General features: G+C 50.0%; 1 protein-coding gene across 5 annotated transcripts; it reads right to left on the reverse strand.

Annotated features, from left to right (window-relative positions):
• Positions 1 to 3,139: 3,139 nt before the first annotated feature.
• Positions 3,140 to 18,930, reverse strand: VPS52 (VPS52 subunit of GARP complex). 5 transcript variants are annotated; one of them, XR_011251231.1, is made up of 20 exons: positions 18,536 to 18,879; positions 17,644 to 17,728; positions 17,439 to 17,491; positions 17,187 to 17,262; positions 16,926 to 16,993; positions 16,460 to 16,635; positions 15,710 to 15,860; positions 15,316 to 15,416; positions 15,110 to 15,242; positions 14,930 to 14,987; positions 14,436 to 14,569; positions 13,854 to 14,009; positions 13,291 to 13,409; positions 12,905 to 13,028; positions 12,556 to 12,651; positions 12,365 to 12,461; positions 12,065 to 12,130; positions 4,343 to 4,454; positions 4,056 to 4,174; positions 3,140 to 3,850 (listed from the first exon to the last, which is right to left on the reverse strand). XR_011251231.1 is itself a non-coding variant. In XM_069563424.1 (20 exons), exons 1-20 carry the CDS (start codon positions 18,623 to 18,625, stop codon positions 3,704 to 3,706), a joined length of 2,172 nt encoding a protein of 723 aa, XP_069419525.1. In that variant the 5' UTR covers positions 18,626 to 18,930; the 3' UTR covers positions 3,140 to 3,703. The 5 variants fall into 5 exon arrangements, 4 of the variants coding, with proteins under 4 accessions (XP_069419525.1, XP_069419527.1, XP_069419528.1 ...); XM_069563424.1 differs by having other exon boundaries at positions 12,354 to 12,461; positions 18,536 to 18,930; XM_069563426.1 differs by having other exon boundaries at positions 12,354 to 12,461; positions 16,926 to 16,997; positions 18,536 to 18,896.
• Positions 18,931 to 18,954: the final 24 nt, after the last annotated feature.

Raw genomic sequence — 18,954 nt, forward strand, 5'->3', positions numbered from 1 at the left:
TGCCATGTAGCGCAGGGAGCTCAGCTCGGTGCCCTGAGATGACCTGGCGGGGTGGGATAGTGGGCAGGGAGGTCCAAGAGGGAGGGGATATATGTACACATACGGCTGATTCACTTCGTTGTATAGCAAAAACCAACACATTATTGTAAAGCAACTATTCCCCAGTTTTAAAAATACATATGCCTTGGTTTCATGAACACTGTTTCCAAAACTCCCTGCAAACTGAAATGCAACATGAATGGCAGTATCCATTTTCTCTAGGGTGGAGAGAGCTGATTTCAAAGTTGTCTCAATCTTGCTTTCTCCTTCTTTCCTTGGATCTTTACCCTAAATCTGTGTTGGAACCCAGGGAATTTGCCTGCTTCCCCTCATGCCTGATTTCTGAAAGTCAGAGAAGCCACCTTTCTTAAATGCAAGGTGGGTGGGTCCATATTAATAGGTTGGGGAGAGAGGAGGAACTTCATTCCTTTTGTCCTCAGGGTACATGTCCACATTCAATAGCTCTGGAATTGATGCTGAGATGTGGCCCTTCCGTTTTGTGCAGAGACAGAGCTGTTGAACACAGAATAAATGTTTCCCAGAGAGTCCAGTTGAAAAAAACTCAGGGACTTTCCCAGTGGTTCAGTGGTTAAGAATCCACCTCCCAATGCCAGGGACACGGGTTCAATCTCTGGTCTGGGAGGATTCCACCTGCCTGCTGCTGCTGCTGCTGCTGCATCACTTCAGTCGTGTCCGACTCTGTGTGACCCTGTAGACAGCAGGCCACCAGGCTCCCCTGTCCCTGGGATTCTCCAGGCAAGAACACTGGAGTGGGGTGCCATTGCCTTCTCTGTCCACATGCCGAGGGGCAACTAAGTCCATGAGCCACAACCACTGACCCCCAGCCCTCCAGCCTTCGCTCAGCAACAAGGGAAGTCACTGCATCGAGAAGCTCCCTCAAACAGAGACCCAGTGCAGCCAAAAGTAAATCAGTAAACTCAGGACAAGCTGAGGACACAGAGGTGTAAAAATAGAAGGAAATGATATTTCTTTAAAGGACAGAGATCCCTTAATAGCACTGGGGGGCTGTTACAAGCCATAGGGACGTCTCCGACTCCTTCCTATAGACACTAGGTGAGGACAGGGACCAGTGGGCCAGATGCAGATGTGAGTCTCACAGATGAGCAAAGGGAAGGAGGATATTCACACAGTGCTGTCCGAGGTGGCGATCCCTGATGCTTCTGGGTCTGTGAGTCCAGTGGGTCTGTTATTAGCAAAAGAGAAAAAGTGAGGGAGTTTAAGGAGCGGTGGCGCTAGCCAGAAGTTACGCGTTTCAGCCAGGGATCAGAAGGACCCACCTAAGCCACAGGGACTGCGTGTCTTTGGACTGAAAGAAAAGCCCCTCAGCTGCTTCAGCGTGGACGGCGGATGGCCAGCGGGGGAGGCCTGACTGCCTTCCAGAGCAGACGCGGCTGCCGACCGCCGACGGCCGAGCTCCAGTCCCCGGTCGACGCTGCCCCCTGGAGGTCAACGTGGGGACCGCGGCTCCCTTTCCCGCTCTTGGTCTTCATGCCGTCCTGAGACCGCGGGTTGGCTCAGAGGGCGGCTATAGATGCCAGGGTCGGTTCGACGTCCCCGGAAACTGTATGCTCCAATATAACCGCAATGCTTCCCGGCCCCAGTATGTAAGCCCCCTCAGATTCCAGCAGTGCCCCTCGGGGAGGCCTGCAGAAAAACCTGCTTCTCTGTCCAGCGTGTGGGTTTGGGTTTGAGGAGGGACAGCACAAGGGAAATTCAGAACTCCGAAAACCGAGGTACCAGCATGCACGGCCCTTCTCCCGCTGGCGCCTTAGCTGGCCTTAGACGAAGACACCTGTGTCGGCAATCTCCCTCGCGGGCGAACCAGAGACCCCCCGCACCCGACCCCCTTCTTTGGGAAACTGCTCTGTCAAAGCAACCTGTCTCCCTAGTCCCAAAGCCTGGGCCCTTCTCGTCCTCCTCGAGCTGGGGCAGGAATCAGGTCAGCGTGAGGACATCTGGGTCCCAGTGGAGTGGTGGGGGCGAGGAACAGGAAAGGAAGGTGGGGGTCGGAAGGTTCCCGGGCCGCAGCTCGCGGTACCCCCGTCGGAGCACCACCGCCCAGAGCGGGCGGGCCTCAGGGAAGGTCTGCGGGGGAGTCAGGGTGGGCAAAGCCGGGAGAATGCCAGAGGAGGGGAGAGTGGCGGGGACGCGGGGTGCGGTCATTAAGGCCTCTTCCCTGCACCCCCGCCATCCCTCCGGGCTCCTCAGACCATCCGAGGTGCGGGTCCCGAGGCTGGTCCGCGCGCCGCTCTTAGAGCCGGGAAAAGGCGCGAGCGGGAGAGGCGGCTGGCGCGGCCGCTCTCCGGCCCTAACCCTGCGAAGCGCGGGCCTCGCCCCCAGCCCCGGCGCGGAGCAGACGGGGCGCCGCTTTGCACCCTGATTCTCCCCGCCTCCGCGTGCGGGCTGGGCCAGCATCCAGAGGGCCCAAGCAGCCACTCGGGGGAACGAGAAGGTCGGGGGTGGGGGGACGTCCCCGAGTTACCATGTCCCCCCGACGGCACTGGCCCTCCCCCTCCGCATTTCCAGGCACCCCCAAGTCTCCTCGGTCTAGAGTCTGAGTTCAAACGGGACCAGGACCGTAAGGCGGCAGCAGCAGGAAGGGGCCGAGACACAGGAAGGGATGAGATGGACACACTGCAGACCTGGCCTGCTCACGGCCCAGCGCAATGGCAACTGCAGCCCCCTAGCAAGGGCTGTGACGGTCGCACCGGAGGAGCTAGGGAGCTGACCCTCAAGGAGAGAAGGCAATCCCAGCGTCAACCTGGGGAGGCCAGAGGCAAGGAGAGCCGGTGTCTGCCTTAGAGGAGCCGAGGCGGCCGGCATCTGCCGTTTTCACCAGGGTCACCTCCTCCGCCAGGTTGGTTACTCCTGAAACAGTTCCCGCCCTAAAACCAATGCAGCCACTTTGGCCTGAAGGAGCTGCAGGTTAGAGGTAACCACGGCCCCGAGTTTCTGGACACCCACCAGAAAGGGATGCAGGCCCAGGAGGCAGAGAGCAAAGGTGATCCTGGGGCAGAGACGGGGCTACTTGAAGGACCTCCTCTCCCAGGAGGAGGAGAAAAGAAATGGGAAAAGAGTGTTGTATCATATTAAGTATTTATTGTTTTCTGCACACTGACCTTGATGTAACTCTGAAGCCAGGAGGCGACTGATTAGTGTTCAAGCTGCTGAGATCTTAGGTCAAAAAGCTACAGAAAATAAATCACTGAGTGGAAGGGAAAAAAAAGTCAACCATTATGAGACAGTCTTCCCTTGCCACAACAATTCCAAGAGTCGAGGCTTCACACCTCATGCCACGCTGACAAGAGCTGAGTGAACCAGAAGGTTTTACTGGGAGAAGAAAAAGGCCTTGGGGGTGGGGCAGTGGGAGGAAAGAGCGGAATGACAACACTGGAAAGATAACGGAGGTTAGTTTGGAAGCCCAGGAGCGAGTGGTCCTGGGAAACTTGGACATGAGACATGCCCAAAGCCAAGGGAATCCGGCTTATCCTGACGAAGCACAGCCCCAGGAATGAAGGCAGAGTGAGGCCTGTGAGAGCCTAGGAGGCAAGGGGGCACTGGCAGGGAGCCCCGGGTGAAAAGGGGGATAGGATGGGGCTCAGAAGTCCATGGAGAGGGCTGGTGGCCCCCAGGGCCCGGTGCCTCAGAAGTTGGGCTTGTGCTTCTTGAGTTCCACCATGAGGTGATGGATGTTGATGAGCTCAGCCCGGGCAGGGAGGGCTCGCAGCTGCGGCTGAGACAGCACCCGGTGGAAGCGATGATAGAGCTGGATCAGCTGGGTCAAAGCTCCCTGCTCAGAGAAAGTCACGGAGGGATGAGATGCAGGGTGATTCTAAGGATGATGATAGCCGTCAGCTTAGGGCTCGGCCAGAACTTTGGGCACAGCTGGTAGTTGAAGATCAAGGGTCACTTGTATGATTCCGAGCCCCGAGAAAAGAGGAGGGCAAACCAGTGATGGGGCGGGGTGCGAATGGGGACCGGGAGTCACAGGTTACCTGGATGATGCTGGTTCCATTTCTGAAGTTGGTGAAGCTCCGCATCACATCCTGACTCAGAGACTCCACCGATGATTTCCAGGAACTGCCGAAGCCACGGATCAGCTGAGTAACCCGGGCTGAGAGGAGGAGGAAAAAGATCACGGCTGAGTGATGTCTGATCCGGCTAGGTCCTCACCCTGCAACCCCGTTCTGGGGTTCGCCCTCCCCATGTAATCTGCACCCCTGCAGTTTTCTTTTCCTGTCCCCTTTCCCCTCACCCCACCCCATCCACCCCGTCCTCAGACCTTCTTCCCCTCGGAGTCGCTCCGCTTGTCCTCGCTCAATCAAAGCTTCGGCTTCCTTTACAAATGCCACCAGGCCCCCAAAGGGGGGAGACAGCAACTCTTCAATGAATTCCTGTAGGAACACACACACACACAGAGCTCAGATTCCGGGGTGGGGGGCAGACTTTTCCCAATTCTGGCACCATGACCAACTCAGTCCTTAGAACACTCCCATAACAACAGCAAACCTCTAGAAAAGTCATATACTTTAAGACACTGTCGGTCTCACAAGACGTAGGGGAAATCTCCTCCCTTCTCAAAATAAATAAATAAATAAGCCACAAAACCTTTGTTTAAATTTAAAAAAGTGAGCTGGGAGCAGAGGGCCAGAACCAGAGAAGTGGGCCCTGAGCGCCTGGGAGAGGCAGGGCTACAGAAAAGTAAGTGGTCACGGCAGCTCTGCTATCAGGAAGCTGAGCTGATGCAGGCCTTGAGTGGAGATGCTGAGCTTGGTCTCATGAGAGCCTCTCAGAGGTGCCAGTGTAGACCCAGGTGGATGGCAACTTTCAACTATTACAAAAGCAGAGGTAAGCCTTCTCTGAAACCTCCCTGATCCCCATTTAGGCCCTGATGACTACCCCTGATTGAGACCAAGAAAAGAGCCCGAAGATACCCAGTCACAGAAGCAAGCAAGCTACGACGAGGCAGAATAGACAGTAAGCAGTGGACTTAGACCTCCGAGGACTGCCAGTGTTAAAACTGTCACACACAGAGCAGTTGCACATTCTGTATGCAATGTTCAAAGAAGTTAAAGACACCAACACAAACGTGATCTATTACCAAGATCAGAAACAGACTTGAAACAAAATGGGATTTTAAAGAAATGATTTAGAAAAAAACATTAAAAAAAAATTTTTTTTTTAATGTCAGCTGGCTAAACAGCAGACTGGATGTACCTGGAAAAATGACTGAGCAAACTGGAATTTATAATTGAAGAAATGACTCAAAATGCAGCACAGATAAGGAGATGGAAATTTTTGAGACATTGAGAGATTTAGAAATCTAATGGTCTGGGTGGTGATCACTGATGGCCACTGGCAAAAAGAAAGCCAAGAAGACATTAAGTGCCCTGAGAGAAGTACACACCACTACTTCTCAAACAGCCTTGTAAAAAAAATCTACCTGGAATCTGATCAAGCGTTTCCATTGAATCACACATTTATGGGAAAAGAGGAACAGCTTAGGCATGCTATGCAAGGCAGGCAGCAAAATCCAGACTGTACGGCATTCTACGTGACAAATGACTCCATTTCTTGCACAAATAAATTGCATGGAGGAGACAGGGAGGAGATAGAAGGGAAATCTATAGATTAAAAAGAGACATACGGGGACTTCCCTGGTGGTCCAGTGGTTAAGACTCCACAGTCCTAATGCAGGGGGCCCAGGTTTGATCCTTGGTCAGGGAACTAGATCCCACACGCCGCAACTAAGACCCGGCACAGCCAAATAAACAGAAAAAAGAGAGGCACGTATGGACTGTATATGGATCCTGACTTGAACCACTGTTTATAAGTGGGGATACATGAATACTAGCTACTTTCTTTTTTTTCCAGGCCACCTCAAGTGAAAGCCCCAAGTCCTATCTTTTTTTAAAAGTGTGATAAAGTATTGTGGTTTAAAAAACATATCCTGACACAGATGAAGTGATAGTGGTGTACAGAATTTAATTCAAAATCACTGAGGGTTGGGGGACGGATGGGAGGATGAACAACAGGTTTTGATACAGATGAAACAATTGTCCTGTCATTGGCTGAAGATGTGTGACGGCGCCTGGGGGCTCACCATGCTATCCTGTACATAGCACGTACATTTGAGATTTCCCAAAACACAAAGTTAAAATGAAAAGGCAAACAAACAAATAAAACACAGTGCAAGGGAGGGACTTCCCTGGTGGTCCCGGGGCTAGGAATCCACCTTGCAATGCAGGGGACACAGGTTCGAGCCCTGGTCGGGGAACTAAGATCCACATGCTGCGGAGGAAGCAGCAACGGAGCCCTCATTCCAAAGCCCATGCACCACAACGATAGTCTGTGTGCAGCAACAGAAGAGCCTGGGCGAAGCAACTAAGACCTGACGCGGCCAAATAAAGACTTTTTTTTTTAATGGAAGGGTGGAATTAAAGTAGAAAAAAAAAAGAAGAGGAAAGAAAAGAAAAACCCAACCCAAAGAGCAAGATCTGGTAAGGTGAAAGCAGAACTTTTATTTCACTTAAAAATAAACTACTTATATTTAAAAATAAAATCTTTTGTGGAATCTAAAATATGGCACAAATGAATCCATCTACAAAACAGGAACAGACTCACAGACATAGAACACACACTTGTGGTTGCCGAGGGGGAGGGAGCTGGAGGAGGGATGGGTTAGGAGTCTGGGGTTAGGAGACGCAAACTATTATATAGGCTGGAAGGTCCTACCGCAGAGCATGGGGGTTCCAGCCAGTACCCAGGGACAAACCATAATGGAGAGGAATATTAAAAAGAATGTACACATGCGTATAACTGAGTCACTCTGCTGCACAGCAGAAATTAACACAACACTGGAAATCAACTATATATCAATAATGCGCTCATTGCTTAGCCGTGGCCGACTCTGAGACCCTGTGGACTGCAACCCGCCGTGGAATTTTCCAGGCAAGAATACTGGAGTGGGTTGCCATTTCCTTCTCCAGATATATCAAGAATAAATAAAAATAAAATCTTTTCCATTCTTCCCACAAAACATCCACTTATATCCACTGGAGGCTGTGAGATAACTAACCCAAGATGAGGAAGACATTCCCAAGAACACACCTTTCCATAATTACGGAATCTTTATTTGTGATGTGATTTGAGACAGAGATCAAGTAACAAATTCAACCTATTACAGTTACCTAAACGCAATAAACCCACAACACTCTTAACAGTGGGGGGCAAAGGGGGTGGATGCAGAGCTAAGTTCAACTAACAGAGATGACCTGTCCTAACACAGTCTCCATGAATCACATGAGAACAACTGATCACTTGAAACAAGGCTAGTTGCAACTGAAATGTGCTGTGAACATACACACTAGGCTAAGAGACTTCACATAGGAAAACTTTTCAGATGAATCATTACTCATTTATTTGTGGATAAATAATGTTGAAATGGTAGTATCTTGGACACAGTGTTTTCAGTAAAACATTAAATGTGTTTCACCTGTTTCTTTTTTGTCTATAAAATTTAGACACTAGAAAATTTGAGGCATGTACTCTATTTCTATGGGACAGCAGTGGTCTAGACTTGGATGGACTTTCTTTAAGCTCTCTATCCAGCCAAAGAGAGTGGGTTTTTGTTTGTTTGTTTTGACCTTGCAGCCCAGCTTGTGGGATCTGTTTTCCCACCAGGGATCGAACCTGTGGCCTCTGCAGTGGAAGCACAGAGTCCTAACTTCTGGACCGCCAGGAGAGAGTGTTCTGACCGCAGAGGAGGGACCAGAGGAAGAGCACGCTGGGCTTCGGCTCATAATCTCTCCCACACAGTACTGAGCAGCAGCCCACCTGAAGGCACAGGGACCGTCCCCACCCTGGCAGATCCCACAGGGCCTCAGGGCTCTCAGCAGAGTCCTCACTGAGCACATCTCTGGGGTCAGAGGGTCGAGAGAATCGCGATTCTGGAGGCGGAGCTGACATTCCCTCTGGTCACCTAACTGTGCAGCTGAGGACAACATGTTCCTTTCTCATCGAACTAAACATTTATTTTATGAAACAGAGAAAACAGAACAGGACATTTTAACCCATAACTGACCAGATCCCAGGAAAGAAAGATAGGAGGGAAGCAATGTTTTAAAAAATACTGGCTGTGGGAGAAGGGGCAAGACAGGGATAGGGGACGAAGAGGTACAAACTATTATGTACAAAATAAATAAGCTACAAGGAGATACAATACAGCACAGGGAATACAGACAATATTTCACATTTAAAAGGAATATAGGGACTTCCCTGGCTATCCAGTGGTTAGGACTCTGTGCTTTCACTGCAGAGGATGTGCATTCAATCCCTGGTGGGGAAACTAAGATCCAACAAGCCGCGTGGTTCAGCCAAGAGAAAAGTAAAGTAAATAACATAAAGGCATTTAAAAAACGAAAGTAGGACAGAAAGAAACACTAGTCAATAATTAGCAGGGCAAACAGAAGGGGAGGGGTGACTGAAGCATTAAAATATTTAAAATGTTTAAAAGTCCAGGTATTACTTGAGACAGGAGTTAAATATTAAGTTTAGATGTTAAGCTAAATATATGAGATAAAATTTAAAGGACAAATTCCAAAAGAACGGAGTACAAAATCCAAACAATTAGAGATGGGAAAAAAACAAAGGCAAGAAGGAAAAAAGACACAAGACAAAGAGAAAACTAAAGATGGATGAAAAAAGTAGAAATGTCACATTAATCACAATAAACATGAGTGAGCACAAAGACAAATTAAAGGGCAGAGACAATTCAATTAGATTTTTAAAATTCCAGCTACTTTTATTCTTAAAAGACTTAAAATGTGAAAACATGAAAAGGAAAGTAAAAAGAAAGTAAAGTAAAAAAGTGGAAGTAAATTAAGAAGCAAACATTAACTAAAATAAAGCTGGAAGAGCTATGCTAATATAAAGTATAATACGCTTTAAGAGAAAACTTTAGGGCTAAAATGGGTCATGATATAGTGACAAATGCGTCAAGTCACAAGTGAGACCATATGATTCCAAACTTTTGAGAATTTAGATGAAATAAGCTGAAACTATATGAAACAAGATCAGACAAAACTGCAGTGAAAAAGTGATAAACATGAGTTTCAGAACCTCTCTCTCAACTACTGACCAGAAAAAATCAGTAAAGATACAGGTGATGTAAATAACATCTAAAAAGCTTGATTTCCACACCTGACAATCAAAGAACACACAATCTTCTCAAATACATACAGATCATTTTCAAAAGTTGATCATGTTCCTGCTGCTGCTAAGTCGAGTCAGTGCGACCCCATAGATAGTAGCCCACCAGGCTCCCCCATCCCTGGGATTCTCCAGGCAAGAACACTGGAGTGGGTTGCCATTTCCTTCTCCAATGCATGAGAGTGAAAAGTCAAAGTGAAGTCGCTCAGTCATGTCCGACTCCTAGAGACCCCATGGACTGCAGCCCACCAGGCTCCTCCGTCCATGGGGTTCTCCAGGTGAGAGTACTGGAGTGGGGTGCCACTGCCTTCTCCGTGATCATGTCCTAGGCCAAAGCAAATCTAAAAACATTTCAGATTTTCAATACCAAAAGGCCACATTTTCCATTCAAAATGCAACTGTTAAACATTAACAACAAAAAGACTTTTGGAAATTTTAAATCACTTCTAAAAAATCTCACAGATTAAAGAACAATTGAAATATCAAAGTTCTTTGAACTGAATAAGAAAAATGCTACATTTTCAAATCCACAGAACTCAATAAAAGCAGTATTTAGAGGGAATTTCATAGTTTTAAATCTTCCTAGATGTTTGTGCTGGCAAGTTCTAAGATGCTTTAAAGGAAGAGATCATTTCAATCTCAAAATCTTTAAGAATAAAAAGAATGAGGAAATCCTTCCTTCCCACCTGCCTCTACAAATCCAGTATGACTTTGTCACCAAAACCACGTGAGGGCAGGACAAGAAAAGAATGGCATAGGCCTATCTCACTTCTGCACAGAGAAGCAAAAACTCTACATGAATCAGACCAAATCAGAATGGCTTAGCATTCTAAAATCTACAAATGTAATAGACCACGATCGATTTTTTAAAAAACCTGAAGTATAGTTGATTTACAATGTTGTGAGTACACATATATTGAATGAATATACATGTAGACATATATATGCATTCTTTTACAGATTCTTATCCTTTATAGGTTATTATGAGGTATTGAATCTATTTCTCTGTACTGTACAGTAGATCCTTGTTATCTATTTTATATATAGCTCTGTGTATCCGTTAATCCCAAAGTCCTAATTTTTTAAAATTAAACCTATGATTACCTCAACAACTGCAGAAAAAGCACACATCCCTGATTAAAAATTCAATACCCACTCATGATTTAAAAACAATAGTAACTCCTGGAATGCTAGGGATTGAAAGAGATTTTCTTTACCTGATAAAGGATATCTGTTAAAAAAATAAAACACACACACCTACAATAACAGTACTCTTAACGGGGAAATGATGAAAGCATTTGTTTTAAAGTTAGGAAGGGGCTTCCGTGGTGGTCCAGTGGCTAAGGCAGGGGGCCTGGGATTCATCCCTGGTCAAAGAACTAGACCCCACATGCCACAACTAAGACACGGCACAGCCAAGTAAATAAATAAATATATTTTAAAAATTAAGAAAAGGTAAGGGTTCTCACTATCACTCTTCTGTTCAACCATTCAACTTTAAACAAGGTACCAGCCCGTGTAGTAAGAGAATGAAGACATAGGAATAAAATTGGGAGGACTGAAACTGTCACAATTCAGAGATGCCGAATGCCTACACAGGAACACACATCTCCAGAAGCATTCTTAGAAATGATTTAGGAAGTGGCTGGCTATATAATGCATATACAAAAATCAATAGCACTTCATATACCAGTTCAAACAAGTAAATTTGCCTTTAAAAGATAGTATTTAACAATTTAAAGGACAAATTCTAAAAGAATAAAATTCAAACAATTAAGAAAAAAAAATGAGGTCATTATTTCTAGTAATTTCAAGTATTCTTCTTAGTAACTACTCCTAAATAAACGGTAGATCCCTGGTTCCGGAAGATCCCACGTATCGCGGGGCAACTAAGCCGGAGAGCTGTAACTACTGAGCACACTCACCCTGGAGTCCGTGCTCTGCAACCAGAGAGAAGCCCCGTTTGCCACAACTAGAAAAAGCCTGTGCACAGCAACGAAGACCAACACAGCCAAAAATTAATGTAAGTAACTAAACTAACTGACTTTAAAAAGAATGAGCTACAGCCTCATGTCGTAACAGGACAATACTAGGAAAATTATGCGTGAAATAATCCTGAGACCCTGTTACTACGGCACCCAAAACCAAAAGAGATAGTGTGTGTTTTGGCATACAATTTTTTTTTCTTTCCTTTTTGGTGTGTGCTGCACAGCATGCAGGATCTTAGTTTCCCATATCCCCTGCAGTAGAAGCCAAGAATCCCAACTACGGGACTGCCAGGGAATTCCCTATAGCTCTATTATTCCCTATAGCCAGGGCATTATAAACACAACATTTAGGTCAATAAGCGCCTCTATGTGAGGGACAGAGAGAGGGGCTGAGGAAGAATTCACACTTTGATGTTAGTTATTGCCAAGGTGTGTGGTAGCTTTGTGGATGTCTCTATCAGTAAAATAAATTAATAAATAAAACAGACCAATAATGACAGCATGTTGTGAATCAAGAGCACGCACGCACGCACGCAACTAAACAGCATACACTGACTTCCCTGGTGGTCTAGTGGTTAAGAATTCGCCTTCCAATGCAGGGGATGTGGGTTCAACCCCTGGCTGGAGAACTAAGGCTCTACATGCGATGGGGCAACTAAGCCCTGGAGCTGCAAGTACTGAGCCCCGTGCTCTAGGGTCCATGTGCGGCAGCAAGAGAAGCCGGAGCGCCTCCACAGAGAGCCAGTGCCGCCAACGTCACCAGCAAAACAGCACAGGACTGTGCTGCCCTCGCCCCACACCCCTACCTGTGTCCGCGCGTTGAGCAGCTGCTGGAAACTTTCAACCTCTTTGCTGTCGTCCGCCGCCCGCTCCTGAGGAAGACAGAGGGGAATCTCAAGTCTGGGGAGAAGCTGCCCTTCACGTCGGCATATCCCCGTCCTTCCACATTCTCTGTACGGAGCCAGACACCACGTCAGACTCCAAGAAGAAAACGCTTGACAAGGCCAACATGATCTCTGCACTCGTGGAGGAAAGGGGGCAAAGCGGGCACCCGGGGTCTCGGGGGAGGGCGCCGGGGGAAGGGGACTCTGGTACCATCAGCACACCCAGCATCATGTCGTAGTTGTTGATCAGAAACACAAGCTGCTCCTTCCTCGAGGAGAACTCAGCTGCCACCCGGAGGACAAAATTCTCCACCTCCACCTGAAAAAAAGAGCGAAAGGAGGGGGTGACAGGGGCAGGCAAGGCTCCCCCGACTTCAGCCCCAGGGGCAGGGCACCCCTCCCGCGCCCTGCACCTGGAGCTGGCCCAGCAGCTGCATGGTCCGTTCGTTGGGAATCGTCTGATTGATGCTGACAAGGGCCGAGGAGAATTCTGCGTATCGGCGTGTGATCTGGGAGTAAGAAGGTGGGATGAAAACTCACGGCAACCCCCGACTCCCTCGAAGCTGGCCAACCAGCCTCTGGGTGATCCCCACCTCCAGGCCCTCCCGCCACAGTGCCCAGCCCACACTCCCAGGGCGCCCCCACACAGCACGGCTACATGTCCAGCCAGGCCCAGAGACACAGCTCCAAGGCTGGGTGACCGCACAGTGGGGCTTCCAGCCCTGCCTTTCAGCAGCCCCCGCCAGCCCTGCCCGAGCTCACATAGTGAGGCCGCGTGTCCAGCCCTCCGAGGCGCTGAGGGTCAGTGCTGCGGACACTCTGGACGTTCATCTCCAGGATCAGTTCAAACCGTGGCCACAGCAAGGCAAGCACCTGTTCCCAGTACCTGTGGGCTTGATCAGAATCAGAGATCTGGCAAGGAATGTCACGGGTGGGGTGGGGGAGGCTGAAACCTAATCGAGGGGTGACCACCAGTGGAGGCAGGAGTGGGTGTGAGAGGTGAGTCTGGAAGCAGCAATACTGCCTCCAAGCAGACAAATGGGACCAGGGTCAACAGTTCACGTCGGGGGAGCCCACGGGTCCGGGCAGGCTTGTGCAAGACCAAGACTTCAAGAACAGCGGGGCATCAAGGACCACAACTCAGCAACCTGTCCAGGGCAGGAACGTCCCGCTTGGCTGTGATGTTGCGGAACCGGAGGACGATGTGGATGCAGAGGAAAACAGCAATGGCATCGTAACAGTCAACGAGGTAAGACTCCAGGTGTTTCTGTGGTTGAGGATTTAGAACCAGGCAGAGGGTTGGAAGTGTCTCTTCCTTTGTCACTCCCAGTGACCATGGACAGGTGCAGTGCTCTTTGGGGACGTGACACTTGGGGGTACAGGGAGAGATCTAAATGGAAAATGCTCCTCCTTTCCTGTCCACCAGCCACCCACGTGGTCCCGCGGCCTTGCTCACCTAATCTATCATCACAAGCCCATCACAGCAGAATTCAGGGCCGGGAACCAAGGTCTAGGAGCCTCCAAGTGTTCGGGTGCTATTGCCTGGGTGTGAATCAGGAGGGGGTCCTCAGGGACCCCCAAGCTTTGATGGTCTTGTGGGGAGGCACACAGTGAGAATAAGGCTCATGTGTTCTAAAACGAGGGGGTTCTGCCTTCAGTGCCCCAGGGCTGTGACCTCACTGCAGTGCTGATGAGGAGCCCGGGAGCTCACCTGGGTCATGCTGAGAGTGCGGCCCATGACAGCGTGGAACAGGTCGTGGGCAGCCTGGCCGGACACCACGAAGAACTCACAGATGAAGAGGTATTCACGGCAGGAATTGTCCAGGAGGGCGTAGTGCTGGCTGCGGAAAAGGGCCTCGAAAGGATACTAGGATGAGAGAGGCAGGAAGAGACACAGACGGGTGGACCCCAGTCCTGGCTCTCTGTGGACATAGCTGGAACATCAGCTCAACTGGGTACCAGTAGCTCAGAAGACCCTCCCCATCTAACCCTCATTCAGGCTGCGAAAGGGCTTCCTGAACAGGTACTGAAGGGCAGGGGCGGGGTGGGGAGGAGGGATACACGAAGAGCCCACCCCCACCTGCTGTTGCTGCTCCCGCATTTACCGCCACACTCGCCTAATGACCTATCACCCTCTGTAACACCCCGAGTCAATGGTCCAACCCTCCTCTCATTGCAGAGTGCAGGGGCAACTGGAGATGGGGACTCCCCCGGGGCCTGCAGCCGGGAAGCTCTGCCCCGAGCTCTGTGCTCAGAGCCCCACCCCGAGGCTGAGGCTGGCTCTCCCTCCTACCCTCTGTTCCCCTCGCTGGGCAGTGTGGGGCACGAGGATGGGGGCTTCCAGCTCAGCAGGAGAGATGACAGAGCCCCGGGTCCCCAGGGTGAAGATGGTGTTCCTGCTGCGGAGGGATGGCTTTGAGAAGAATCGTGAAGGGCCAGAGTCAAGGGAAACAGATCACAACTGTGATGGAAGATCAAAGACCCAGGACCTCCAGGGGCCCCAGCAGCCAGACATGGCCTCGGGGTCCCTCCTCCCCAGTCTTGGGGCCCCACTTCACCTGACATCTGTGAATGGACTCCAGGGAGCCTCTACACTCCCTGACATCATATGCAAAACTCAGTGTAAGGATGATCTGTGCATTTTTCTGGGGAGGGAGGCTCCTGCCTTGATCTCATTTGCAAAGTGTTGGTCCCACAAGAAAAGTTAAGCAGCAGGGCCTTGGAGGCTGGGGCCAGAAGCCCTTCCCTCTCCAGGCCCAGCATGAGCACCCCTCAGCTCCAGGATATCTTTCTTGGCTGTATCTTCCACGCCCATTAGGTCATCCTTCTCAGCAACTTCCTCATACTGGAGGAGAGAATAGAACACTGGAACACTGCTTCCCAATGTACAACAAACAAAGGCGTCCATTTATACAGTCCCTCCTCCCAGCTCAGGCGCCCAGAGCACCTCTCCTTCCACGGGCTTACCTGCACCTTCATGAGCCGCCCCAGGTAGGAGCGGTAATAAGACAGGTATATCTTGCTCAGCGTCTCCACATACTCGTCCCTGATTTCCTTCGCAGTGGCGCGTTCGTTGCCCAGCAGGAACTGATAGAAGAACCTGGAGGAGCCAGGAACCAGTCAATCTCCCAGCCAGCCCCCCAGGGACACCCACCCTTTCTCTGGGTGGCGACCTGTATTTCAGCAGGGCTGTCTGTGGGATCTGATAGTTGGTCATTGGCTTTCTGAAGGAATAAATCTTCTGAAGGATGAACTCTCGGATCTTCGTCACAGCCTAGATGTGGGGGACCAAACACAGGGCGTGAAGCTGTAGCCTTCTCACTGCCTGGGAAGCACTGAGGGGAGGAACAAAAGCTGATACTGGATGAGCAAGAGTAGAGAACTCCTCTTTGATATCTGTTAAGACTTTCAGAGAAACCCAGAGATGTGAGGATGAGCCCTGCCACATAAAGGCAAGGAGAAGTTCTTGGGGGTGGGCTACAGTGAGCTTTGCCAGGGCAATCCAGGGTAGAGGTCTAAGGGAGGCTGGTTCGAGTGGTTTCTAGGGTGTCCACCCCCACTTCCCACCTTGACTCGGAGGCGGTCGAGCACGCCCCGGACATCTGCACAGGCCGCTGTGCCTCTAGCCTCCTGTTCTCGGACTGCAGCTGCCTTAGCATCCAGCTCCTGTAGCTGCTCCAAGAACCGGGGCTCTGTGACTGGTGCCTCCAAAATTGCCCTGGGGAGCAGGGAGGGGTGGGACGGGTGAGGAGGGAGACCCAGACACCTCGAGACTCTAACCCGTAACCCCGGCATCCAGCTTCTGTCTCCTCTCCCTTCGTCCACTGCATCACAGGGTCAGAGCGCGTGCACAGAGTCTTCTGTGCCTGGACACACACACCTCCATCACCCACATCAACCTTAAACCCCTTCTCGATGCCCAACCCCAGACGATTCCTACTCCTTAAAGCCCGAGTCAGGGTAAAAAAGAGCTGTCAACTACTCATCGTTTTCTGGAAAGTGTGTGATAACCTGAAGCCGGGAGACCCACGTGGTTAAGTAGGGTAGGTCACACCAGCCCATCTTCTTTCTGTGATGTTGCCCTTTGTTATTCAATCACTCAGTCGTGTCCAACTCTTTGCAGCCCCATGGACTGCACCATGCCAGGCCTCCCGGTCCCTCACCATCTCCTGGAGTTTGCCCAAGTTCATATCCATTGAATCTGTGATACTATCCAACCATCTCATCCTCTGTCTTCTGCCTTCAATCTTTACAAGCAGCAGGATCTTTTCCAATGAGTTAGCTATGACATTAGGACCCTTCAAACTAGTGACTCACGTGACCAAAGCAGAGGGCACCACAAGACCATCAACAAGCTCCCCGAGTTTCCCCCGGACAGCCTGGCGGTTCCGCAGTCGGATGTTCATGGCTCCAGACTGTTCCTGCAGTGTCCGGATCTCAGAGCTGATGGAGCTGAGATCGCTCTGAAAAGCTCCCAACATCTGCTCCATGCGCTGGGAGAAGGCAGAAGGGCTGCTGAATAGCCACAGGATTGGCAGGGGACAAGTTTCTAGGTAAAGCCTCTAGTATCTACCCAACTATGAGAGCAGTGGGTGATAAGGAAAGAGGTGCAACAAAGGCAAATAACAACGTTAGTCATGGCAGCAACAACTAAAATGGCTGCTGAGATCATCCTGAAAGTGACTCTAACTGTCCCTGCCTGAGGAAGATGGCCTAAAGAATCATGCTAAAGACCATGATCTGCACTCAGGGATATGAGGGCTCCCAGGGCATGGTTACTAACCTCAAGGACAGCATCGCAGGCTGTGATCTGATTGTGCAGAGATGCTATGTTCTCACTCTCTTGGATATCTGACTCACAACAAGTCAAGGGGCCTCACTGTGGACATGGAGATTCTCAGACCGCCGCAGGACCTCTCCAATTTCTCCCTGAGGTGACAGAAACCTCAGAGAGGAGACGGCGGCCCCAGCTGGGCTGTCAGCACCATACCCCCACAAAATGCCCGTTTTAATAACAGCACCCCTCTCCTCTGCTGGAGGATACAATCTCGAATGGATTTCTGCTCAATCTGCTGTAGCTCCAGCTCAACCTGCTTTGAATAGTGACGAAGATCCACACCCTGGGAGAACAGAAACGTGAGAGGGTCAGGAGGAAGTCAGTGAAGGGACACTGGAACACAGTCAATGAAGGACTAGAGAAAAAGACCAGGGTGATAGTAGGAGCAAAAAAGACTTTCTTCTTTCCTTTAAGGGGAGGGTTCAGGGAGGGGCAGATTAGTATAGTGGAAAGCCTCACCGTTTTAAGAGCTTCCTTTACTAACTCATCCTCCAGATTCGCCTGAATGTGAACTGCAAATAGAAGTTCATCATAAGGATTCAGCTAGTTCTACAGATCTGTCTCTACACTGAACATCCGCACACCAGTCCCTGCCTTAGTGCTTGCAGAGCCCAGCCTCTCAGGTTACAGGACCGCATACCCCCCACCGCTTGCCATCACTTACCATCCACTTCATCCAGGATGAATTCATCAGAGGTGATGTCCAACTCTCCCATCTGCAGTGGTTCCTGAAGACCTGGACCACTCCCCTGGAGAGGAACAGGTTAATGGGAAAGACAGAAGCAGAACAAAATAGAATGGAACAGTCACCAATCCTTCAAGCGGAGAAGGGGGACTTTCACTGGGGAATCACAGGTACATTCTGAGTTCACAAAATGTCAAAAGTTCCATATTGTCTCAGTCAACTAATTGGGGCTGATGGATAGGAACGGGACAAGGAGACAGGCAAACTACGAAGGGTGAAGGTAACCAAATGAGAAAAAATAGGAGATGCAGAGAGCAGAGCAGAACTTGCAGGTGAATTTAGGATCTCTAGACTGCTGCTACCTTAAATGTTCTATCACCATCCCTCTGGGGCGCCCCAACCTCTTTAAAACTACCAGCTAATACACAGTGTTTACCTACCTGCCAGGTGCCATCTTACATATATTCATTCACCCAGTCCTAACCCACAACATATATAGCAGGTCTTACTTTTCTCACCTTATAGGTGTGGAAATAAGGGCATGGAGGGGCAGGTTAGACTTGCCCGAAGACACAGAGTATACGCGGCAGAGCTTGAGTTAAAGCCCAAGCAGAAGCCATGTTCCCAGACTTTTATACTGCTTCTCTATTCTGCCCAAATATCTGGAAGTTAACTGCAATTGTGGCCCCAGAACCAGAGTCTCGGCCATACTCAGGTTCAGGTCGGATCCCACGGAGGCGTCTGGAGAGCCAAGCTGGGTAGCATCACTGGCAGCTGCGAGTACCCACCCTTGTGCCTACACCCAGCCCAGGCCTTCCTGACGTGAGGCGACTGGACAAGACTCTGAAGGAGAAACAGCCCTGCTTCTCACCAGCGGGCCCTCCTCCTCCTCCATATCTGAGGCCCCGGCCCGCAACACCAGCTCGCGAGCAGCTGCCGCCATGGTCGCAGCGGCGGCCATTCCGCGCAGCCTCACTTCCGGCAGCTGTCAGCCAGGCGAATATGTTCCCCGGAAGGGAACTACAGGTCCTAGCGTGTCTTGCACGGTGCGAAATCGCTCCCAGATATTTGTTTGCCTCCAGTCTTCCTCTTTCGGCTGTAACCGCTTCACCCAAGTGAAAATAAGTGGAATTCTTAAGCACAATCTCAATCCGGAACCTTTGTTGTTCGCACACACAAAACCTTTACGAACAGTAAAGAAACCCCGGACCGGAAGTCGTGCCGCCCGATTCAGAGTCTTGCATAGTTTCCGGAAGCTCCTTGCTCAGATAGCTCCGCCCGTTCCGCCTG

This window comes from Ovis canadensis, chromosome 20, assembly GCF_042477335.2.
Source record: "Ovis canadensis isolate MfBH-ARS-UI-01 breed Bighorn chromosome 20, ARS-UI_OviCan_v2, whole genome shotgun sequence".
NCBI classification, from domain to species: domain Eukaryota; kingdom Metazoa; phylum Chordata; class Mammalia; order Artiodactyla; family Bovidae; genus Ovis; species Ovis canadensis.

What these genes read in the sequence shown, in the direction of transcription:
- VPS52 (XM_069563424.1), bottom strand. Translation starts at nt 18,625, where the DNA reads ATGGCCGCCGCTGCGACCATGGCGGCAGCTGCTCGCGAGCTGGTGTTG. An exon ending in ACAGCCCTGCTGAAATACAG is followed by an intron (nt 15,243 to 15,315) that starts GTCGCCACCCAG and finishes TGGCTCCTCCAG; the next exon opens with GTTCTTCTATCAGTTCCTGC. An exon ending in TGGACACGCGGCCTCACTAT is followed by an intron (nt 12,652 to 12,904) that starts GTGAGCTCGGGC and finishes TCTTACTCCCAG; the next exon opens with ATCACACGCCGATACGCAGA.